The sequence below is a fragment of the Pygocentrus nattereri genome, chromosome 7, assembly GCF_015220715.1.
Source record: "Pygocentrus nattereri isolate fPygNat1 chromosome 7, fPygNat1.pri, whole genome shotgun sequence".
NCBI lineage: Eukaryota > Metazoa > Chordata > Actinopteri > Characiformes > Serrasalmidae > Pygocentrus > Pygocentrus nattereri.
In genome coordinates, this window is record NC_051217.1 from 8,776,211 (window position 1) to 8,798,639 (window position 22,429).

Here is a 22,429-nt window from a genome sequence, read left to right on the forward strand (position 1 = left end):
CAAATCCAAGAGTGGTTTGATGAAGTTTAAGACCAAAAAACCTCTGGAGCTTAGAGTTTGAGGTAAACCTCATACATACCTCCCTCATCCCCCAAAGAACTGGAGAGATTTTTTTTTTTGAACAGGGCATTAGGTCACAGCTTTCTTAGGAAGATTTAAGTTGCCCTGAATCCAAAGGGTGGCCCAACTCCCTGTTGGTACAGTCCTACATAATGTGAAAAGAGTTCCATATTGCAGTTATATCGCTAGATATTGCGGGTGTGATATTCTTACAATACATTAAAACACACATTAATATGATATGGTTTTATCTCATTTAAATCATTTAAACCTTATGTCTCATTGAAAATGCTTCACAGACAGCATATCAAATGTTGAAATTGAGAAATTTTATTGATTTTATTTTTAAATATTTGCCCATTTTGAGTTTGATGCCAGCAACATGTTTCAAAAAAGTTGGAACGGGGCAACAAAAGCCTGCTAAAGTTGTGTAATTAAAAAAAAAAACACCTGGCTGTTAATTGGCAACAGGTCATTAACATGATTGGGTATAAAATGCATCACAGAGAGGCAGAGTCTTTCAGAAGTAAAGATGGGGAGGAGTTCACCACCCTGTGAAAGATGAGCAAATAGTGCAACAATTCAAGAATAACATTTTCAAACATTAAATTGCAAAGAACTTTTGCTTTTCAACATCATGCAAGGGACAAGACCAAAAACCAGTATTTGCTGGCCCTCAGATGGCACTGCATTATAAACAGACATGATCTTGTCATGGAACTCACTGCATGGGCTCAGAAACACTTCTGAAAAACACTATGAAAACAATTCGGTGCTGCATCCACAAATGCTAATTAAAACTCAAACTCAAAGAAGAAAGCATGCATTAACAGGATCCAGGAATTCTGCCACTTTCTCTGGGCCTGAGCTCATTTAAAATGGACTGATGGGAAGTGGAAAAGTGTTCTGTGGTCACACAAATCAACAAAATCTCCCTCCGGGCTAAAGACCACTCAGCTTGTTATCAGTGCAGTTCAAAATCCAGTATTCATGATCGTATAAGAGTGCATTAGTGCACATGATATGTGTGACTGGCACATCTGTGAAGGCATCATTAATGCTGAAGAGTATATACATGTTTTGGCAACATATGCTGCCATCCAGACAATGTCTTTTTCATTATTTTAGCAAGACAATGTAAAAACACATTCTGCATGTATTACAACAGCATGGCTCTGTATTAAGAGTCTGGGCACTAAACTGGCTTGCCTGCAGTCCAGATCTGTCACCACTGAAAACATTTGGCGCATTATGAAATAAAAAAAATATGGCAAAGGAGACCCTGAACTGCTGAGCATCTCAAAACCTATGTTAAGCAAAAATGGCGAAACATTTCACTTTCCAAAATACAGCGTGTTCCCAAATGCTTGTTTAAAGAAGAGGTGATGAAACAGTGTTACGCATGCCCCCATCCGAACGTTTTGGGAATGTGTTTTTGGCATCAAATTCAAAATGGGCGTACATTTTTTAAGTTTCAACATTAGTTTTTTTGTCTTTGTACTATTTTCAATGAAATATATGGTTTAAATGATTTGCACATAATTGAATTTTGTTTTTATTTACATTTACTTTTTTGGAAATGGAGGTGTACATTACATTGTTTTTTTTATATCCTTTGATTGGTCAACATGCACACATCACATAATAAATTTAGTCAGTCAGTGGTTAGAGGATGCATTTGCATATTTCAGCTTTGGGAAATGTTAGTATTGCAGAAGCCAATACCCCAGTATTAAATAACAAGCAATATATTGCATAGCCTTTCTTGTTATCATTATATTGCAGAAGTAAAAAGATGTAATGAAGGCAAGATGATGGACTGTTCTGTTCTGTATAAACAGAAACTGGATGTACAGTAGTACTGTGTGAAGTCAGAGACAAATCAACTATTAGGTACAAGTCATCCATTTTATAGTTAATGGCCATTTTGACTGGAAATTAAATAAACTCTGATTTTGCACAGTACTGTAGGAATATAAGAAAAGAGTAAACACTTAATTTCTGTCATCTACTCCTTATTCTCTCCTTTCACTTATCACACTAGTCCATCTTGCAACACTTTTTTTCTGTCCCCCTCTGCCATTCAAGCCCTGGACCCCTAAAAGTACGCCACTGCCCTTATCCTCCAACATATAGTGCACATACACACACATACACACACACACACACACAGCTGCTAATGACCAAAACCCTCATAACCCTCATATCCTATCCCTTTCTCTCCTTCTCTGTGAAAGTGTGGATATGAAGGAGGGTTTGACCTTGTGCTGTGTCTGTATGTGTTATGATGAATGGAGACTGCTGGGGCTAACTCCTCAGAGTGTTATATCAGCAACATTGTAGTATTGATCCATCACTACTATAGTTAATCACTAGTGATGCACTGAAATAAAAATCTTTAAAATAAAATAAAAACCTTTGCCAAAATGAAACCAAAATTTAAGAGATAGTGGGCAAACAAAAAAAAGCTAGCACTGAATAAAAACAGCTACAATACTAAGTAGGCTGTAGTAAGTGCCACAATGTCAAATTTCCTTGACAAGAGAGAACTGTTGAAATTATCCAACCAGTAAATGTCATTATTTTTTTGGTTTGCACTTTGACTCTGGCATTTGTGAATGTTTTCAAAAAAGTGGCTACAGATGCTGTCAGCGTGCTAGCAAGGACTTTACTTTTAGCTTTTGTTGCTTGCTGTATTCTGCATATTATGCGAGATGTCATGTTTTCAAGTGGAACATAAACTTGTAGTGGAGAAGTCCTCAGGCATTGTTCACACCTTTTGATACTTAGAAGGAACAGTGATTACAAATCTCTTGTCTGTTGTCAGATGAAATAGTTAAACCCCAAAATTTCTGTGTTGATCTGCTGCCGCTCAGTTTAAACATGTCTATTCAGATGGGTGCAGAAAAGTGAAGGGAACAAAATCAGTATTTGTATTTTTTATTGCCATTCAAATTTGTAAAGTTTTATATTTTGACACCTTATTATTGTTATTGTTCTGTTTGACCTTTTTTGGGTCAAGATTTCCGAAAACTGAAATCACAACTCAATAGCCAGACTTCTCTCTCTCTCCGTGTGTGTGTGTGTGTGGTTGAGAGAAGGAGAGAGAGATGCTATGCCTGACCTTTGTGGGGGCTACATATATGCGCTGCATGTTACTCTCAGAAAGCTGTTTTAAGTCTTGCTGTAAATAAACATCAGAGCCCTGTTTGAGCTTTAGTTTTATTTCACACTTAGTCTCTTCCACCCCTTCTTCCCTCTCCCTTCATCCATCCTTTCCTTTCCAGATGCTGCAAGGCACAGCTGTTCTTACCACCTGCAACACACATGCAAACAAACACACATATATGCACAAACATTCACACACCTGCAGTCCAGTACTAAAATGTGATTCAACACTTCACCTTGTAAAGAACAATGCTGAGTGATGGGAAAGGAATGAGCACTTGGTGTGTGTGTGTGTGCATGTGTGTGTATGTTGGTGTGAATGTTTATTCAAACTAAACCAATGCAGATTTGCGTGCCATCCAAAAAAGCAGAATGTTTTCCTCCCACAGCACTGAAACCCAGCAGCCATGCTGATAGAACACTGTTATGAGAGAAAGGAGGACTCGAGGGTCTCATGGGTTTTAAAACAGGGTCCTCCTTTGAAACGTGTGTGTGTGTGTGTGTGTGTGAAATGGACTGTGGCCTTGTTCAAATTCTTTAGTCACCGTAACCATTTCCTGTACTGGTCTTGTCATCATGATCGCAGAAAAGGCTACCATTCTGCTGTTATCTATGTAAATGGACAAAAGCACAGACAAAACTCAAGACTTCAAGATACTGTTTTTAGCTATACAACACACTTTTATCCATTTTTACAGATAGCAGTTTTATCTTTTTGGCAGAGGCATGCAGATTTTCATTTAACATCTCCTTCTACTTCATGGAGTTTGTGATGCCATGTATCCTAATAAGGTTCCTAGGGCCTTTTGGAGAAACAAAGACAACCAGACAGTTTGTACATCAAACCCAGCTCAAGTGTTTGTTGCCAAAAAGATTTATTTCTGCCTCCTCTAACAATAAAACCTGGTTCCAGTCAAAGTTCTAGCATCTACTGAATTTTAGCCACTTTATTTGTGGTTAAATTAAAGAGAAGGCTTTCCACTGAAATGCCTTCCAAACAGTCTGTTGGTATGAAGGTGCTATTTAATTTTTTAGATGTTTCGGAGATGAAGTGAAGGACTTAGAGGTATGTCAGAGACCGCATTAGCAAGCCAATTTGAGATTTCTTAATAACTTCATGCTTTTTAGGGTAAATGTATGAAGATATGCATGCATCATGCTAATTGGTGGAACATATGTGACAATAATTGCTTGTTAACTCTACATTAGCCTCTAGTACAGAACTTAAGAAGTAAATATCTGACACCAAACATGTCTTGGCTGACTAGGACTGGGGAAAAGTTTTAACTATCGCTTTTTAGCATCCTCTTTGTTCCCACACTTTAACAACCAAATGTGATTTCCCAGGAGGCTCTGTGACTCTGTTCAAGTTAGTGTGACTGATCCTGACCAGAAGACCTTGCTCTTTCATTCACTGTTTCACACAGCTCTCAGAAAGACTCTAACACGCCCTGACTGAGATCTGCTTTTATAGAACAAACCTTATGCTGTAAACAGGGCATTATAAAACCTTCGACAGCAGATACAGAGCATGATATACAGCTAACACACAGCTTTACCCTCAGCTAGGCAAATTATTGCACATATGGACACACACTCATACACAAAGACCGTGACATCACCATGACACACACGTCTCATCTTGCCTAAACGCCTTGGTGTTTCAGTCACAGACGTCACAGGTGTGGACAATGTTCAAAGGACCCATATCCTACATTTTATTTTTCCCTTACAGCCCATTTAGAATGTTTGTGTGACTTTATGTGCCAGAACAGTCATACTTCATTTTTACATGACCATTATCCAACCTCTTGTTATCCCCTGAGGACAGTGGTTCCCAATACCAGTTTTGGGCCCACCCCACAGTGCACATTTTTGTGCTTTGGCTCATCCAAGGCGCCTGATCCAACTAATTAACAAACTCCTTGTGGGTGGGGTCTCATATGCGGTGTACAGAAAACAAAAAAAATGAGTGAGGTCACCTGGACTAGAACTGGGAGCCCCTGTTTTAGAATTACACAGGCCATTTTTGTTACTGTGCCTTTAAGAAAATGTAAATGTAAATGAGCTATGCTCTGATTGGCTGTCCTGTATTATGCCTTATTAAAAAAAACACTTAGTTTCCATTATAGACTATATAAACTGTGTAGAGTAAGGTACTTTTTCAAACTTTAGTGTTTAGATACTACATCAAACTTTTTTATTTATGAAAAGTGAGGGAAATTTAATTTTTCAATTTCACTTTTCTTATGATGATGACGTTTTGTAAAGTTTCAGTTTCTTATATTCATAATCAAACATTGCTGAACGCTATCATTTCCCCTTTAAGCAAAGGATTCTTCCAATGGCAATTGTAAAAGCTAACAGAGTGTGAACTTGTGTGTGTGCATGTGTGTGTGTGAGCGCACGCTTGTTTAAAAGGGGATAGGTATGCTTTGAAGCCCCCTTATTTCTCTAGAGTACAGCTGTATTGTTTTAGCTCTTGACAACAGCATGACATGAAAGAAGATTTGGCAGGCATAGAAACGAGAGAGTGAGAGAGAGCGAGAGAGAGCGAGAGAGCCTGTATGCAGATAAAGGAAACTGGGCTATAGGTGGAGCGACAGGAAAGAGAGGGTCATTAGTATGTGGTGGACAGTCGTCTGATTGACCGTGTCACCACCTCTTTTTCACTGGTACATACTGCATCTTCACATCAGCCTCCTCAACTCTAACCCCACCACCTCAAAATGAGCTGACTGTAGAGGTCACCTAGGAACAGTGCTGCACAGTAAAGCATCTGTAAAGTGTTTTCATTTTCTGACACCTTAACTTTTATGTCACTGCATTTCACAGTAAAATATCTTACTTTTTATCTTATGACTTACTGCAAGAAACTGTGAAGTAAAAACTACATATTCTGTAATATCAGAAAATAATATGGTGCATTTTCGAAGATAAATCAAATAAAAATAATGCAAATCCCATAAATACTGAATGTGCAGTAATAACTTTGCAACTTGTATTATCTTGTTCAAAAAGCAGTCTAGGTTGAAACACTCCCGTGCACACTTCAGTGATAATGGGTGGGTTAAAGAGATGGATTTATGTAAATATATTTGCTGTAGTGGCATGATAAAAACAACTAATTCAGAATGGGCTGAGTTTGAATCTTAGTTTCCAAATATGTACTGCATGGACTGAAGAGTAAAACCTAATTTGTAACGCCACTAATTTCTGCAAGATTTCCCACAAAGACAATGTCCAATCATAGTTTAGCAACTGTAAATAGGCTTTCAGAATTAAGAAAATTCTGTATTTTTAAATCAGATATGCAATCTCAAGAGTTTGGATGGAGAGTAAAATTTTACCCATTTCCTACTTTGGATATTCATCAGGTCTACTAATTGCTCTTGACACACATGTTGGGGAATTCAAGATCAATCGCAGGTGACCTCTCTCTCACACACATTCACATACATACACAGTCTCTTTCCCAAACGTCATTAATACAAGGTTAGGTTGTCTGATTTGTCTAATATGACTCTAATGACCAATCAAATGCAGTAATGAGAGGTCAGCAGGAAGCTGAGCCGAGAGGTGATGGAGTGACCTTTGACCTGTGTGTGGAACCATGCTGCATGCTGCTGCCCTTGCCATGGCTGTGCACAGGTTGATCAGAATGATTTATGGGCAGGAGCTCCACAGGTGACACGTGAATTCTCCATTTGGAGTTGGAGGTTGTGCCTAATTATGGACTGCACTGAATGAGAAAGTGCTTTTTCCCAGGGTTCAATAACTTGAAACAGGTTTAGAAAACAACAAATTAGAAGTTGTTTGTGGTTTTTAAAAGTGATGGTCATGAAGCAGGGGTGACATTTCAGTCAGATCAAGATTGTTTAGGAAATTCAGAATTCCATGAAATCTCAAATTTTAATATAATTTGATTAGGTTTTCGTAGTATAATTAATATTAATTAGTATTAATATTTTGACCTTTTGACATATTGATACAATTTACAATACTATCAGGAAGTAAATCTTAGTAGCTTTAGTCAAAATCATCCAAAGATTACTTGTTATATTATGTATATGTGTACATGTCTGTTTCAGATCAAGCCGGATGAGCGTGTGTTGGTGACAGAGCGGGGGCTGCTCATTCGCTGGCTGCTGCGCAGTGATGCTGGCTCATATTTTTGTACATCACAGGAGCACAGCTTCACCCGCACTCTGCTAAACCTCTCTCTAAGAGTGCTGGAGCGAGGGCAGCTCCACGGACAGCAGGTGGACTCTAGAGGGCCTCTTGAGAACCCCACGGTTGTGGCCGTCATGGCATCAGAGTCTCGGCAACGCTATAAGGACTACCTGCGTGTGCTGAGTGCACCCTCTCTTGATGAGTACTGTGATACGCTGTGGCACAGAGAGAAGAAACAGAGGCAGAAAGGCAAGTGGAAACACATCCAAGAGCTGCGCAAGAACAGGAACAGACGACACCACCAGGGGGCGTCCATCTGAGAGGATTCAAGAGGAGAGAGGTGTAAAGATACCCATAAACAGCACTGGTTTTGGACTCACTATGTCCTAAGCCAAACCTTTTTCCAGCACATAAAGTGGAAATACAGATCTCTTCTGGTCAAGGGTGACCATCTCAAGCTCTTTAGAGCAATGGTTTGTTGATTTTCCTGCCAAAACATACCAGATTCATCTCCGTTATTTATTCATTTTTAGCACAGTTTTCTCATCTATTTAGTCATGTCTAATTCCACACACTAGGTAGGTCTCCCTCACATCACGCAGTGCTATCATGATGTTGGGTAAAGACAAGTCCATGTGTGAAGCTCCACCACATCTTTTCAAATTTCTGCTAACGCAACATCATTGAACAGCTCGACAAACTTAGAGGAGAACACTAACTGCTAACAGACACCAACATTGGTTTTCATTGTCACTGAGTAATGAAGGGCCACCCTACCCACCCAGAGCGAGGCCAATAATGCTATCTTGGACTCTCGGCCATGGATAGCTGGATCTAGCTCCCAGCGATAGAACCAACCCTTCGATAGTTGCATCTGAACACATAGGTGTGTTTGACCAGGGAAATCACCAAGTTGTCTGCTGGATAGTGGCCTTTAAGTGCCTAACTGGACACCGCTGCCATTGGACCAATGTTCTGGTTATTAGTATCCAGAACTTAAGTTAATCAGCATCTCCATACTATAACCTTTCACGCAGAATCAAAACACACTATAGCATGAAAATGGCCATATCCACCTGCAAAAGCACCAGCCTCTGAACTGCTGAATAGGTTCCACTTTCAGACCAAAATGGCTTATATTGCGCATGCATTTATTACATTTTCTGAAAAGGAGGAGCTTTTCTTTTTGGTCTAAAACCTTCACACTACATGTCCAGAAGCAAGACGTTGCTCATTCACAGTTCTTTATTATAACAAGTAATGAAAATGCATTCATGTTGAATGACTGTAAATATATATTTTGTACAGGAGATTGTGCATGCTGTAGTACTTTTAACATATAAATCTTTTGAGGACTGTGTTGATAACCGTACATTTACGTTAGGTAGAATGAATGTGATATTTTTGTATATTGCCATCATGTTTTTATAGCTAGTTTGTTTATGGCATATGAACTTATTTAAGGTTATGACAGAGTTTAAATAAACTCTCTCTTCTACAGCTCTGTGTCCAGGCATTTGTACAATGTGTGTGGATCAACCTGTAATTTTGACCTAGACTTTTCAATTGGAATGATAATGATGCAGTGGAATGCATTGGAATTACTGCTACCTAAAACCAAGAGTTAAGCTGTTTTACAGACTAAAGCAGAGATATTCAGCACATGCAGTACAAAACTCATAATCTCACTTCAGCACTGAAGCACATAAACACACAAACACAGTCTTATCCGCCATCCCATGACTGTAATCATAAACTGAAGTCATGCTCTCCATCCCTTCTGATTGTTTTGAGAAACATCACTATCGACAGTAAGTCTGGGCAGCTGGAAGAGAGGTCAAGCAGTCTGAGATAAGATTAGAGAGAGGTTGAACTCCTCAACTTTCACTCTTTCCGTCAGTCCACAGAGCGTGACCTCACATCACCCTCCAGCCTGGAACAGTGAATATCGTGAGACTGTGTTCAAGGTCAGTGTTCACACCCGGATTTCACAATCTCCTCTCTCAACAAGTGGTGCTTCTGGTGCCCTAACAGAAGGGGTCAACTTTAGGAAAATATCGAGCTATAAAATTGTATTCCAGTTCAGATTGCCTGTTAATAAAAGGTCATCTGAAACCTAATGCAAACAATGGCTCTTATAAAGTAATGTAGTCTGATTACTTGTCTTACTTGCCTTATATTGAAATAAAGATGAGAGAAAAATCTTTCTCAAATCTACATGTTTCAGAGCTAAGTGGAGCTATCAAAAGCTACCTTTTAACCTCAGTTCAACAGTTCATTGCATGTGACCTTTCAGTGACGTCTTCTCTGTCCACTTCGTGGGACGGGTCGCAGGGACGGGCCGGATTTATAATTATATAGAATATTTAAAATATGTCAAATCCAAAAAAAGGACTTGGTTATTTGTATTTGATAGGTTTGATGAAAATACCTTCATAGTTTGTATAAAAATATATTTTATATTTCTGTAAAATACTGTACAATACTTCCTGTGCGACGTATACGTGATGACATCATAAAAATGCAAAACGATGCACGACGCCTCTGATTGGTTCCTGATTAGTAATTGGTTCAGGCTCCTTGAGGACCGGAGGACTAAGACACAGAAGGTGAGAAACTGACTGGTTAAAGTGCTTAAAATGCTACAATTCCCAAAAGTTCCTGTTAAGTTTTCGAGTTCATTTTAGTAGCCTATGCCATTTTGGATAAATTTACCAAGGCACGGAATGTTCTAGCTATTTGAAGCATAAAACAGCCGTCACAGGTAACGTTAGCTTGCTACTTTAAGCCATGTATGTTCGTTCGTTCGTTCGTTCTCTCTCTCTCTCTCTCTCTCTCTCTCTCTCTCTCTCTCTCTCTCTCTCTCTCTCTCTCTCTCTCTCTCTCTCTCTCTCTCTCTCGTTAAACGTACAGGTGTTAAGCCTAATGGTCAACGTTGCGCTGCTACGCCGTTAAACAGCAGGTTCCCGTTTTCTCGCCGGGTCTGAGTTTGTAATGGTGCCTGTTTCATGAGTATAGTTCCCAAATAAGTCTGTGCTGTTTAAGACCGTGGGCTCTATACATAAAAATGCACGCGTCAAAGTCGTTCTCCCTTTTTTAGTAGTCAGAAGGAGAGCGGAGGCAGAGATAGGAGCATGGAGAGAAATGAGTGAGAGACGGACAAACGAGGTGAGCGAGTTGAACTGCTGTAAACTTTCACAAGCAGCACAGTTTTCGTTGTAGCACCATTATTGGAATATGTAACTGATCCCTTGCAATGACCTACCAGTCTTACATGCAGTTTAAGATATAATGGAAACTGAATTTTACATAAGTGAACAAAAAGAACTGACCCACCCTGAACCTCCAACACTTTTGTCTCCAAAAGTCAAATGGAAATCGAAAGAGGACAGTAAAATGGGCCAATTCCAAAATCCTAAACTGTTACATAACAGTCTTGACTTGTTAATACACTGCTCAAAAAAATAAAGGGAACACTTAAACAACACAATATAACTCCAAGTAAATCAAACTTCTGTGAAATCAAACTGTCCACTTAGGAAGCAACACTGATTGACAATTTCAGTTGCTGTTGTGCAAATGGAACAGACAACAGGTGGAAATTATTGGCAATTAGCAAGACACACTCAATGAAGGAGTGGTTCTGCAGGTGGGGACCACAGACCACTTCTCAGGACCTTTCTGCTTTCTGGCTGATGTTCTGGTCACTTTTGAATGTTGGTGGTGTTTTCACACTCGTGGTAGCATGAGATGGACTCTACAACCCACACCGGCCAGTATATCAGGAGACGTGGAGGAGGCCGTAGGAGGGCAACAACCCAGCAGCAGGACTGCTACCTCTGCCTTTGTACAAGGAGGAACAGGGCCCTGCAAAATGACCTCCAGCAGGCCACAAATGTGCATGTGTCTGCACAAACGGTTAGAAACCGACTCCATGAGGATGGTATGAGGGCCCGACGTCCACAGATGGGGGTTGTGCTCACAGCCCAACACCGTGCAGGACGCTTGGCGTTTGCCAGAGAACACCAGGATTGGCAAATTCGCCACTGGTGCCCTGTGCTCTTCACAGATGAAAGCAGGTTCACACTGAGCACATGTGACAGAGTCTGGAGACGCTGTGGAGAGCGATCTGCTGCCTGCAATATCCTTCAGCATGACCGGTTTGGCAGTGGGTCAGTAATGGTGTGGGGTGGCATTTCTTTGGAGGCCGTTCCCCAGACCTGAATCCGATTGAGCATCTGGGACATCATGTCTCGCTCCATCCACAAATGCCACGTTGCACCACAGACTGTCCAGGAGTTGGCGGATGCTTTAGTCCAGGTCTGGGAGGAGATCCCTCAGGAGACCATCCGCCACCTCATCAGGAGCATGCCCAGGCATTGTAGGGAGGTCATACAGGCACACAATACTGATCCTCATTTTGACTTGTTTTAAGGACATCACATCAAAGTTGGGTCAGCCTGTAGTGTGTTTTTCCACTTTAATTTTGTGTGTGACTCCAAAGCCTCCATTGGTTAATAAATTTGATTGCCATTGATGATTTTTGTTGTCAGCACATTCAGCTTTGTACAGAACAAAGTATTCAATGAGAATATTTCATTCATTCAGATCTAGGATGTGTTATTTGAGTGTTCCCTTTATTTTTTTGAGCTCTGTATGTATGTATGTATGTATGTATGTACACACACGGGCAGAAGGCAGTATACACCCTGGACAGGTCGCCAATCCATCGCAGGGCAGACAGACAGACACTCACACCTAGGGACAATTTTTATATGTATGTGTGTGTGTGTATATATACGTGTACTCACTTGTTAACAAATTTCTGATTCTAATACAAGACATGGAATGTGTGCTTTCCTCAGATGGCATTCTTTTCTAGGAACGACCTATATGCCTAAAGTGCCTATGCCTAAAGATTTCCACAAAGGGGAGCTATTAGCAATCAAGTCGCTTTTCATGTCACATATTGGTAGCAAAACTATTCAAGGTAAGTGGTTTAACAAGTAGATGTGGGTTGACCAGATCAGTTCTGGGGATAGACAGGTCAAATCCTCTTTAATTTTGTGAAAATTTGCATCGTCATAGTGATAATCAGATAAAACCATGGCTACTTACTGAATGAAGTTGTGGTGATAACCACAGGCAAGAAAATCACAAAGTGAGCTATGTAGGAGTGGTGTTAAAGTAATCACCCTGTTTTTAGAATCTATCTGTAAGCAAATTGTCATTTTTCTCTAATGGAATACCATTACTTTGTGTGTATTCCTGTTATAAAACCATTCTTTTACTTTCCATCTCAGACTTTGTCATAGAACAATAAAAACTATTTTTTAGATTTAGAATTCTGTACTTAAGTGTGCACTGATTTTTGGCCAAATGTTAAGTTTGTGGGCTTTTTTTAAATATAAAAATACCCCCTTTCCCCCTTAAAAACCTTGATGTAGACAATTTCTACATCCAACATTACTTAAAAATGATTCTTAATCAGTCCAAAGATAATCAAAGATAATCAAGTCCTGTTCTAAAGAGTCATGTGTAATTGAATCTTTTGAAATGTATGTAATTGAATCTGAAATTGAATGTACTTCTCAACTGTTACATTTAGACTTAGTAGGACTTCTGTGGGTGAGGCCAAGTGAGGGGATTGCCATGAAGACCACATGGGGCTGCTGGAGGAAATATCTGGTTTTAGACTGATGGGAAATCTCATCTATCAATGCTGAGTCTTCTGTGGAACTGCTTCCTCTTCCTGTACCACCCACAGTGGTCAAAGCAGATATTCACATCTTTCCCTTCGCGTCATACTCCACTGTGTGTAAGTCAGAGCTCTTCAGTCTTATGAGTACTGTAGAATACAAAGAGTGAAAGAGTGCACTAGCTGATAGGACCGGGATATTACAGCAGGATTGATTAGGCCCAGTTGGGTGCAGTCTGGAGGGATGAGTGTGCTTGCTAATGGGGTCTGTTTGGGCAGTGAGTAAACTGACTTGGCCAGTAAGGCCATCAGGCTGTGTCATGTGTTTGGTTGGGGAGTTCAGAAACCCTGTTTACTCAGCTGGTTGGAAATTTCTTTGAGCAAGAGTTGTGATGCTGATACTGTTATGATTACCTGTCATTCTTTTATGTGTGGCATCCCAATGTCCTTTCATCAGTTCCTGAGTTAATGAAGTCATTACTGTTAATGTGCTTTGTTCTGCCAGTGCTGTGCTGACTGACAGTCTCTGTCATCTCTAGTCCCATTGGCTCTCTGTCTTTCAGATTAACAGGCTTTGAATGTGACCGCACAGACAAATACACTCAGTTAAGCATTATCAGGTCCTCCTGCAGTGGCGGTACAAGTGAGTCTACAGCAGAAGGCTATTTCTGGGTGAATGGTCAGTGAATAACAGTCTAGTGGTGTCTAGTGTGATTCACTGCTGCAGCAGACTTGCTTCAGTGAATTCATGCATTCTTTACTGCAGGCCTGCGGTGCATGTGCCAGTTCCTGCAGAAGTGAGTGCTGCCTGACTCTTCCGGGTAATTATACACCCGTCCACCTTGTGAAATGGATGTGCTTCTGAACTGCTGCACGCTAAATTTTCCTCGACTCAATTAAATGTCTTCACAAGGTTAGAAATGATCTATGAAATATTTACCTGTTCCTAAACTGCAAGTGGTTCTCTCTCGTTCTTTCTTTCTGTAAGCAAATCTAATTAATATTTCAGGCTGTGCGTTTGAGAGCTTTTGAAGGCGCATTGTTTATTTATTGTTCAGAACAAATTACCACTGAAGAAAAAAGAAAGGAATGAATAAGAAGTACAGGTAGAGGAACATGCCCTTGATTCATCACTAATTTTTGAATCCAGGGCAACCAAGGGCAGAAGCCCGAGTTAAGAATCCATAAACCTATAGGCTGCAAAACATAATGTAGTGGGATTCATTTCTTGTCTAAAATTCATGCTCTCTCTTCATTTTATAATTTATTTATAAGGAAGAAAGTAAAGAATACAGAATACACAAAAAAGAACAAAACACTTTAAAATCCTTTGGCTCATCTGTCTTCACTGTTTTTCAGAAAGCTCCCTGCTTTACAGGAGTGAGAAGAAAGCAAAAGAAAAGCAAAACGTGTATTTTAAAGGGTGAGATGAGAAAAGAATAAAAATAGAAATGGAAGCAAGATGGTTCACAAAGCCTGCATAGAAAGAATAAACTAGACACCAAAACATTGATAAAGAGCAATGAAAATAACAGAAAAGAAAGAAGTCACAAGAGTCTTCAGAATTTGTGTAATGTGGAAAGAAAGCAAAGCAATTTTCAAATAAATGCCTTTGAGATGTGGTTGAACTATTCATCTTTGTGTGGATATTGCAAGCCCTATTACAGTTATTTTGGTATGTCAGACTTTTGCACATTGCTGGATATTGATTACAACAGACAAAGGCAAACATGTAGACAAAAATACAGCATCAAGATTGTTATTGTGCACTGCAAACATTTTTGCCTTCACTAAGAGGCATGAAATTCTGACAGCTTTTTGCTACCAGTGGCAGATCATTTGCTTAGTGTACTGTTAATTTACTGGTTTCAAAGAAGATTATACAAGTTATGTGATCATTAAGACACATGCATAGCAGACGTTAAGTATATATTTTTTAGCTATGAAGCCTTCTGCCTTTTCATTTTGCGTTAGTGCAATCAACATTTAAACAACAGAAGCCGCCATTTCAGTCTGACAATGTCCAGGGAACATGTCATGCAGTCTTTCTAGAGCATTATAAAGTGCTACTGCTGTTTGTTGAATTTGTTGGCTGATTGCTGAAGCAGCAAATATTATCTGGCCAATAGACAATGCAAATAGAATTTAAGTGCATTTTACATGTTTACATGTAAACAAAAAATTATATATATTGGTCATCAGACAGTGTCGCTCTGTGTGTGTGACATGCTGCTGATCTTTCAAGCATGAAGTGTGTCTAATGTCTGTTCAGATGTTGGTGTATTCCGTTCTGAGCATTGTCATGTACACGTCATACATTCAGTCAAGCCCAGTCCATGCTTATCTATCTAGGCGCCAAGTCTACATGTCGCAAGTCTGATATTTCACCAGCTTATGCACTTTGTTGGGTGTTTATCCATATGCATGTGTGTCTTCAAGTGTTTTATCTAATTAGTTTATAGTCTGTGTCATATGAAACATGCTATCTTGAAGATTTAAACAAGAGTGATAGGACACATCTACACTCATGCCAACCTAAAGAAACAGTCTAAATGAGTTTGTTTTTTGAATTTTGTGCAATTGAAGTTAAACTCAAAAGCTGTTATTGAAAAATCTGCTCTTATTCATAACCCCTTTTATTTATTTAAAATGTCTGCAGAGTGGAGCTATTATCGCTCAAGTTGCTTTTGCATGTCTGATTGAAAGAGAAGAAACCCACAATAGCAGGGTGCTGTGAATGCATCATGTCACATGTTGGCAGCTAAACAGTTCTAGGTAAGAATATTAGATAACATGTTAGTGTATCTGTAAATGAGTTAAGTCAATCCTGGCTGACCAGATCAGCTTTGGGGATAGTACAATTGCAGAAAGCTAACAGGTTAAAGGCTCTTTCAGTAAAATGAGTGGAAATAAGCATTGTTGTCATAATCAGATAAAACCATGGCTACTTACAGAGTGAAGTTGTGGAGATAACCACAGGCAAGAAAATCATTGAGAGAGCTTTTGTTTCTCCCTGTTTTTATAGTGTATCTGTTAAGTAGTTTTTCTGTAATGGAATATGATTACTTTGTATTTTTATTGTAAAGCTATTCTGTTACTTTTCGTCTCAGAATGTCTTCTTCTTTCGTCTGCTCCCTTTAGGGGTTGCCACAGCGGATCATCTGCCTCCATCTCAGAATTTATTGTATAAAAATAAAAACAAAAAAAAGAAATCATTCATTAGAATTCTGTTCACTTAAGTATGCACTCATTTTGGCCAAATGTAAAATTTATGGGCTGTTTTTCAAATCTAAAAATACTCCCTTTCAACCCCAGAAAAGCTTGATTTATTGTAATCTGCATTTTTAAAGTTTACAGTTCAGTTCTGTATCCAAGAGTGAAGAAGTGAACTGCAGGTTACAATACATTTGGCCAAAACGAGTGCATAATGTTTTATTCTAAAATTTTTATAACCATTGGCATGGAATTAGCCCTTCTTCTTGAGGGATGTCTGCCATGTCACAGCCACTAAGGCTGTGCTCCAAAAATAGAGGCAAAAATTAAAGTGAGGATATTTTTGGTGAACAATTTCATGAATAAAATAAATCAAAATGGCAGAACTCTGAAAGGACAACTTCAAATGCATTCTCTTTAATATCTGTTATGTTCAAGGAATTTATCAGGCTAAAAAAAAAAAAAGTAAATGTCTTGGCTTAAGCTAATGCTGCTTGTTATGGGGTCTCTGGTCTTACGAAGAACCATAAGACGTATGAGTCCTAACTCCCCCTTGTGTAGATTCACCTAAACATGAACGAGTGAATAAGTTACTTAGACTTGATTCACACAGCAGGCAAATTTGGCCCAAATATGGTATTTTTCTTCATGCGTGACACGTGTCATCCGTGTGGCAGCGCAAACATCAAAAACGCATTGAATCTGATATTTTCAATTCTGGTTTGGGACACATTCATATGTGTTAGTGAAATCCTATATGTATCTGATGCGCAGCAGTGCAGTAATTTTGCGCTGCGGAGACTTTATAAATATTTGGAGTGATGTTTCTGTACAAGCAGAATCAGAAGACACTTGACATAACCGCTCTAAGACTTTTGAAAAAAATGTCCGAACGCGGTCATAAGACAATGAGGCTGCTGCGTCAAAGAGAAGTTGAAAGACTGAATGCGAAGTTAAAAGAAACCAAGGACGCAAATCACCTTAGTAGCTGTGGTCAATAATGTGCCCTTTTTACAGTGAGCTCGAACGCATTCTAGGTGACAAACCAAGCTATGAGCCATTGAAATGTCTTCTTAGCTCCTGTGACGCTGGTGAAGATGAAACTGAAAGGTCCAGGAGTGTCTGTTACTCTTGACTCCATTGTTTATTGTTTATGCCTGGATGTTCTTTTGTGCATAATGTCAGATATAGGTCACATTTAAAAGCTACTGTGAACATGCCTTGCCAGAAAATTGGATTTGGTGAGAAAATCAGAATTGGGCCACTTTTACCTGCTGTGAGAATGTAGCTTTATTTACTTACAGTTCCATTTATTTAGGTACAGGCCCCTCATCTAAAAACCTATCAATAATGGGTTAATCGTTTTATTCCTGCACTGGTTTGTGCATCACATGTAGCGTAAAGAAGAGCAAGGATTAAGCTGTCAAAACACATGCCACAGAAAATGTACAAGATTGAAATATCAAGGCGGTGCTCAAGGTGTTTGGCACAGTATTACAGGCCAATTACACTTATCCAGATGTGAACAAGACTGTAGTGATCAGAGAGAGAGCGCAAGCGAGCGAGAAGTCAGAGGAAGAAGTCACAGAGAGGGGGATAAAGTTCTTGGAAGGCCCCTATCACAGAGTCAGTGACAGAGTGGAATATTGACAGTGTCCTGAGGGCAGTGGGCTGAAGGAATGCGAGAGAGGGAGAAACAGTTGTTCACTGTGAGCACGTAATGACTACCTGTTGAGCTCACTTCTGATTTATATCCTCTGTCTCTCCACCGCGATTCCACAACATTCTGCTATTCTGCCACAACATACACACACTCACTGAGTGATGGCTTAATTCACAGGAAGCACACAAGCATACGTTCCAATTTCTGTCTCTCTTCCTGCTGTCATTACAAGCCACTTTGATAAATGATATATTCTGAGCACAATCTAGTAGTGCAAAAAAGCCTGTTCTCATCTTATCTTCATTCTTCAGAAGGCAGACTGAGACATAAAGACGTTCATAAGAGAGTAACGAATACTTGCATGCCAAAGCATACTGTCACCAGCAACTCCATTTAATTTATTTACTGGACCATAATAAATACTTTCTAGTACTGGGTAGTACTTTGTAAAAAGTCAGAAACCACCCTTTTAGACCATCTAGAATTTGGTTGCATTTTTTTACCATTTATCACTTAAGTAAATCTCAAACACATTCAGTGGTGTTGAGGTCTGGATACAGCTTCTTGTTGGACTGGCTTTTTTTTCTGTTCTCATTAATAGCTTCTTTTCAGACCCATAGCTTTGACTTATCTTCTCACAATGGCAGGATGGAAAGGACATAAGGACAGAAACAGCTGTGGGTTTTTCTTATCTGATGTAAGAGTGGAGCTTGATTTTTCTCCTCTGTCTAAAAGATGAAAACCTTAAGTACTGTTGGTGACAGTTTTGAAGGTCTATCAGGTCTTGACTTGGCAAAGGCCACATAAGTAGTGCCAAATATAGAAACACTACAGCTAATAATGCTAGTGTTACTGCTATAAATAAGTCAATTGCTAGCACTTATACTGCAAATAAGACAAGTGCTAATACAAATACTTATTCTAGAAATACAAATCCTCATGTAGCCCACTGCCTTGAGACATCACTTAGTTTCCTCCCAGTTGAGACTTTGTCTGTTCCCCGAATAAAACGACGCATCAAAAATCTTCAAAAAGTTTGCTCTAGTAACCTGATTCAAATCAGACCAGTTATACCAGCTTGCAATGACCACACCTTTGGTCTAAAACTAGGACTGCTTAATATAAGGTCCCTTACATCTAAAGCCATTATTGTAAATTAAACTATTACCAATCACAATTTCGATGCTCTGTGCCTCACAGAAACGTGGATTAGACCCGATGAATACCTTGGTCTAAATGAAGTCACTCTCACAGGCCACAGCTATACACATAGCCCTTGTTTAAGCGGCCGGGGTGGAAGTATAGCAACCATTCATACTTTAGGCGTGAGCCAGAAAGTGGGATATACATTCTCTTCTTTTGAAGTTTTTACTTAATATACTTGATCAAGGAATAAATAAAAATTCATTTTTATTAATTACAATTTACAGGCCGCCCGGGCCATATTCTCAGTTCTTAGAGTAATTCTCTCTCAAGCTTAATAATGTTTTCAAGTAAAATAATAATTGTCTGAGATTTGAATATCCACTTTGACAGTCCTCATGACGCACTAAGGCTTTTATCATAGACTCCATAGGTTTCACCCAAATTATAAAAGGGCCAACACACATAGACATAGATAACTAAATAGCCATTCTCCAACAGAGCACAGCAGTCTCAGACCATTATTTAATCTCATAAATTCAGTTTAGTGGAAATGTGCGTTCGTCACAATGTTCTCATATTAAGAGGACTATAACTTGCTCCACAGCTGGCAGCTTTATCAGAAACCTTCTGCGGTTATCAGTTTCTGCCAGCTGTCCATCTAACCCTACCGAGTTAGAAATTTTGACCAAGTGCTTAGAGGATACTTTTCAATCTACTCTAGATAATGTGGCTCCATTACAAAATTAAAATGGTATTGCAGATAAAACAACCCCCTTGGTATAATCATACCCAAGCGTTAAAACATACTGCCAGACAACTAAAGCAAACATGACATCTGACTAAATTAGAAGTGTTCCAGTCTGCCTGGAAGGAGAGCCTTATAGACTATAGAAGAGATCTTCCTGCAGCATGATCAGTTTATCTCTCCTCTCTCATAGAAAACAATAAGAATAATCCTAGACACTATTTAGCACAATTTTTAAAATAAGAGAATAAAAGTTACTGAACCCCAGATGCCATTAGCCTATAGCAGCAATGATTATATGAATTTCTTTAGTGAAAAAAAATCGGAAAAAAGTTAGGCAGAAAATTTAGAACGCACAGTTAAACTGTACAAACCTGCTGCCTTATAATGCTAGCCTAGAGGCTGGAATCATTTACATTACTTAAAGAAAATAATAATAATAAGTTAAATTTAAAAGCGCTTTTCTCGACACTCAAGGACACTGTACAAAATGTAGGGTTATATAAAAAAAAAAAAAAAAAATCAACAGAGAGAGTAGGCTAATTTGAACAGGTGAGTTTTAAGGCTTGATTTGAAAAGAGGAAAAGAGTCAATGTTACGGATGTCAGGTGGGAGGGAGTTCGAGTTTGGGAGCAGAGCGGCTGAAAGCTCTGCACCCCATGGTAGTCAGACGAGCAGAAGGTACAGAGAGATGAATGGAAGAGGAGGATCTGAGCGAGCGGGTAGAAGTTGCGATTTGGAGAAGATTTGACAGATAAGGGGGGGCAAGATTATGTATGGCCTTAAATGTGTGGAGGAGAATTTTGTATTCGATCCTATATTTAACAGGGAGCCAGTGGAGCTGTTGAAGGACAGGTGTAATGTGATGGAATGAAGGAGTTGAACTAGTTAAAATGGTCTCTTCCGCAATTTTAGATCCGATTCCTACAGGTTTACTCAAGGAAATTTTACCAGAAATAACCAAGCCTATTCTGTCAATAATAAACTCTTCACTTAGTCTTGGATATATCCCAAAAACTTGTAAACTTGCAGTAATTAGACTGCTGAGTAAGAAAGCTAACCTCGAACCCTGTGATTTATGAAATTATATACCTATTTTGAATCTCCCCTTTATATCCACGATCTTGGAAAAAGCGATAGCAAAACAATTAACCTCTTATTTGCATAGGAATCATCTATTTGAAAAATTTCAGTCTGATTTTAGGCTGCATCACAGTACAGAAACAGCACTAGTAAAAATTGTAAATGATCTTTTATTATTCTCTGACAAAGAAAATGTGTCTCTGCTAGTTCTTCTTTATCTTAGTGCAGCATTTGACACAACAGACCATGCTATCTTACTAGATAGACTGGAAAACCTTGCAGGGATAAGAGGAATAGCTCTTTCCTGGTTCAGGTCCTACCTCACTGAACGCTATCAGTTCATTAATGTAAAGGGTGAATCATCTGTCCTTGCAAAAGTAAAGTATAAAGTACAACCCCAATTCCAATGAAGTTGGGACGTTTTGTAAAACACAAATAAAAACAGAATACGATGATTTGCAAATCCTTTTCAACCTATATTCAATTGAATACACTACAAAGACAAGATATTTAATGTTCAAATGGATAAACTTTATTATTTTTTGCAAGTATTTACTCATTTTGAATTTGATGCCTACAACACGTTCCAAAGAAGTTGGGACAGGGGCAACAGAAGACTGGGAAAGTTGAGGAATGCTCAAAAAAATACCTATTTGGAACATTCCACAGGTGAACGGGTTAATTGGAAACAGGTGAGTGTCATGATTGGGTATAAAGGGAGCATCCCTGAAAGGTTCAGTTGTTCACAAGCAAGGATGGGGCGAGGTTCACCACTTTGTGAACAACATTGTTGGGAACAATGTTTCTCAACGTGCAATTGCAAGGAATTTAGGAATTTCATCATCTACAGTCCATAATATCAGAAGATTCAGAGACTCTGGAGAAATCTCTGCGAGTAAGCGTCAAGGCAGAAAACCAACGTTGAATGCCCGTGACCTTCGATCCCTCAGGCGGCACTGCATTAAAAACCGACATCATTCTGTAATGGATATTACCACATGGGCTCAGGAACACTTCAGAAAACCATTGTCAGTTAACACAGTTCGTCACTCCATCTAGTGGAAGTTAAGACTCTGCCATGCAAAGCGAAAGCCGTATATCAACAACACCCAGAAACGCCGCCGCCTTCTCTGGGCCCGAGCCGACACAGCTTCAGTCTTTAAGTCTAGGCTAAAAACTTACTTGTATAGTCAAGCCTTTGGTAATTAGTCTTCCCTGTCGGAGCTAGACCTGCCGGAGTCTCTGCTGCTCTGTTATACTGTAATCTGTGATCAGTCACTCTTTACAGAATTGACTCTGTTTTTCTTCTTTTCTTTGCCGAGTTGAACAGCTGCCCATCCTGTGCGTCTGATGCTGTTGGTCCTTCTGCCCTGATCGGGTGCCACTGCTCACCAGCCATCAGCTTGACCTCCGCTGTTGCTGCTGCTGCATAATCATAAGCTAATCAAACTCCTTCATTTTTTCCCCATTTTGTTCTTTA

General features: G+C 39.4%; 1 protein-coding gene and 1 long non-coding RNA gene across 9 annotated transcripts in view; both read left to right on the forward strand.

Annotated features, from left to right (window-relative positions):
- sema3d (sema domain, immunoglobulin domain (Ig), short basic domain, secreted, (semaphorin) 3D) overlaps nt 1-8,901 on the forward strand; it is a 52,253-nt gene extending 43,352 nt beyond the window's left edge. For all 4 annotated transcript variants that reach the window (XM_017724999.1, XM_017725072.1, XM_017725148.1 and 1 more), the window contains one exon: nt 7,320-8,901. In XM_017724999.1, the coding sequence (XP_017580488.1) occupies nt 7,320-7,721 (402 nt within the window). In that variant the 3' untranslated portion in view covers nt 7,722-8,901. The remainder of the gene's footprint in view (nt 1-7,319) is intronic.
- A 1,029-nt stretch (nt 8,902-9,930) lies between these two features.
- LOC108424463 lies at nt 9,931-16,363 on the forward strand. 5 transcript variants are annotated; one of them, XR_001857629.1, is made up of 8 exons: nt 9,931-10,010; nt 10,502-10,569; nt 12,267-12,391; nt 13,010-13,219; nt 13,639-13,778; nt 13,866-14,012; nt 15,759-15,874; nt 16,241-16,363. It is a non-coding gene; the product is annotated as an uncharacterized LOC108424463 (long non-coding RNA). The 5 variants fall into 5 exon arrangements; XR_001857627.1 differs by having other exon boundaries at nt 13,663-13,742; nt 16,241-16,358; XR_001857623.2 differs by having other exon boundaries at nt 13,663-13,778; nt 16,241-16,356.
- The last annotated feature ends 6,066 nt before the right edge of the window (nt 16,364-22,429 follow it).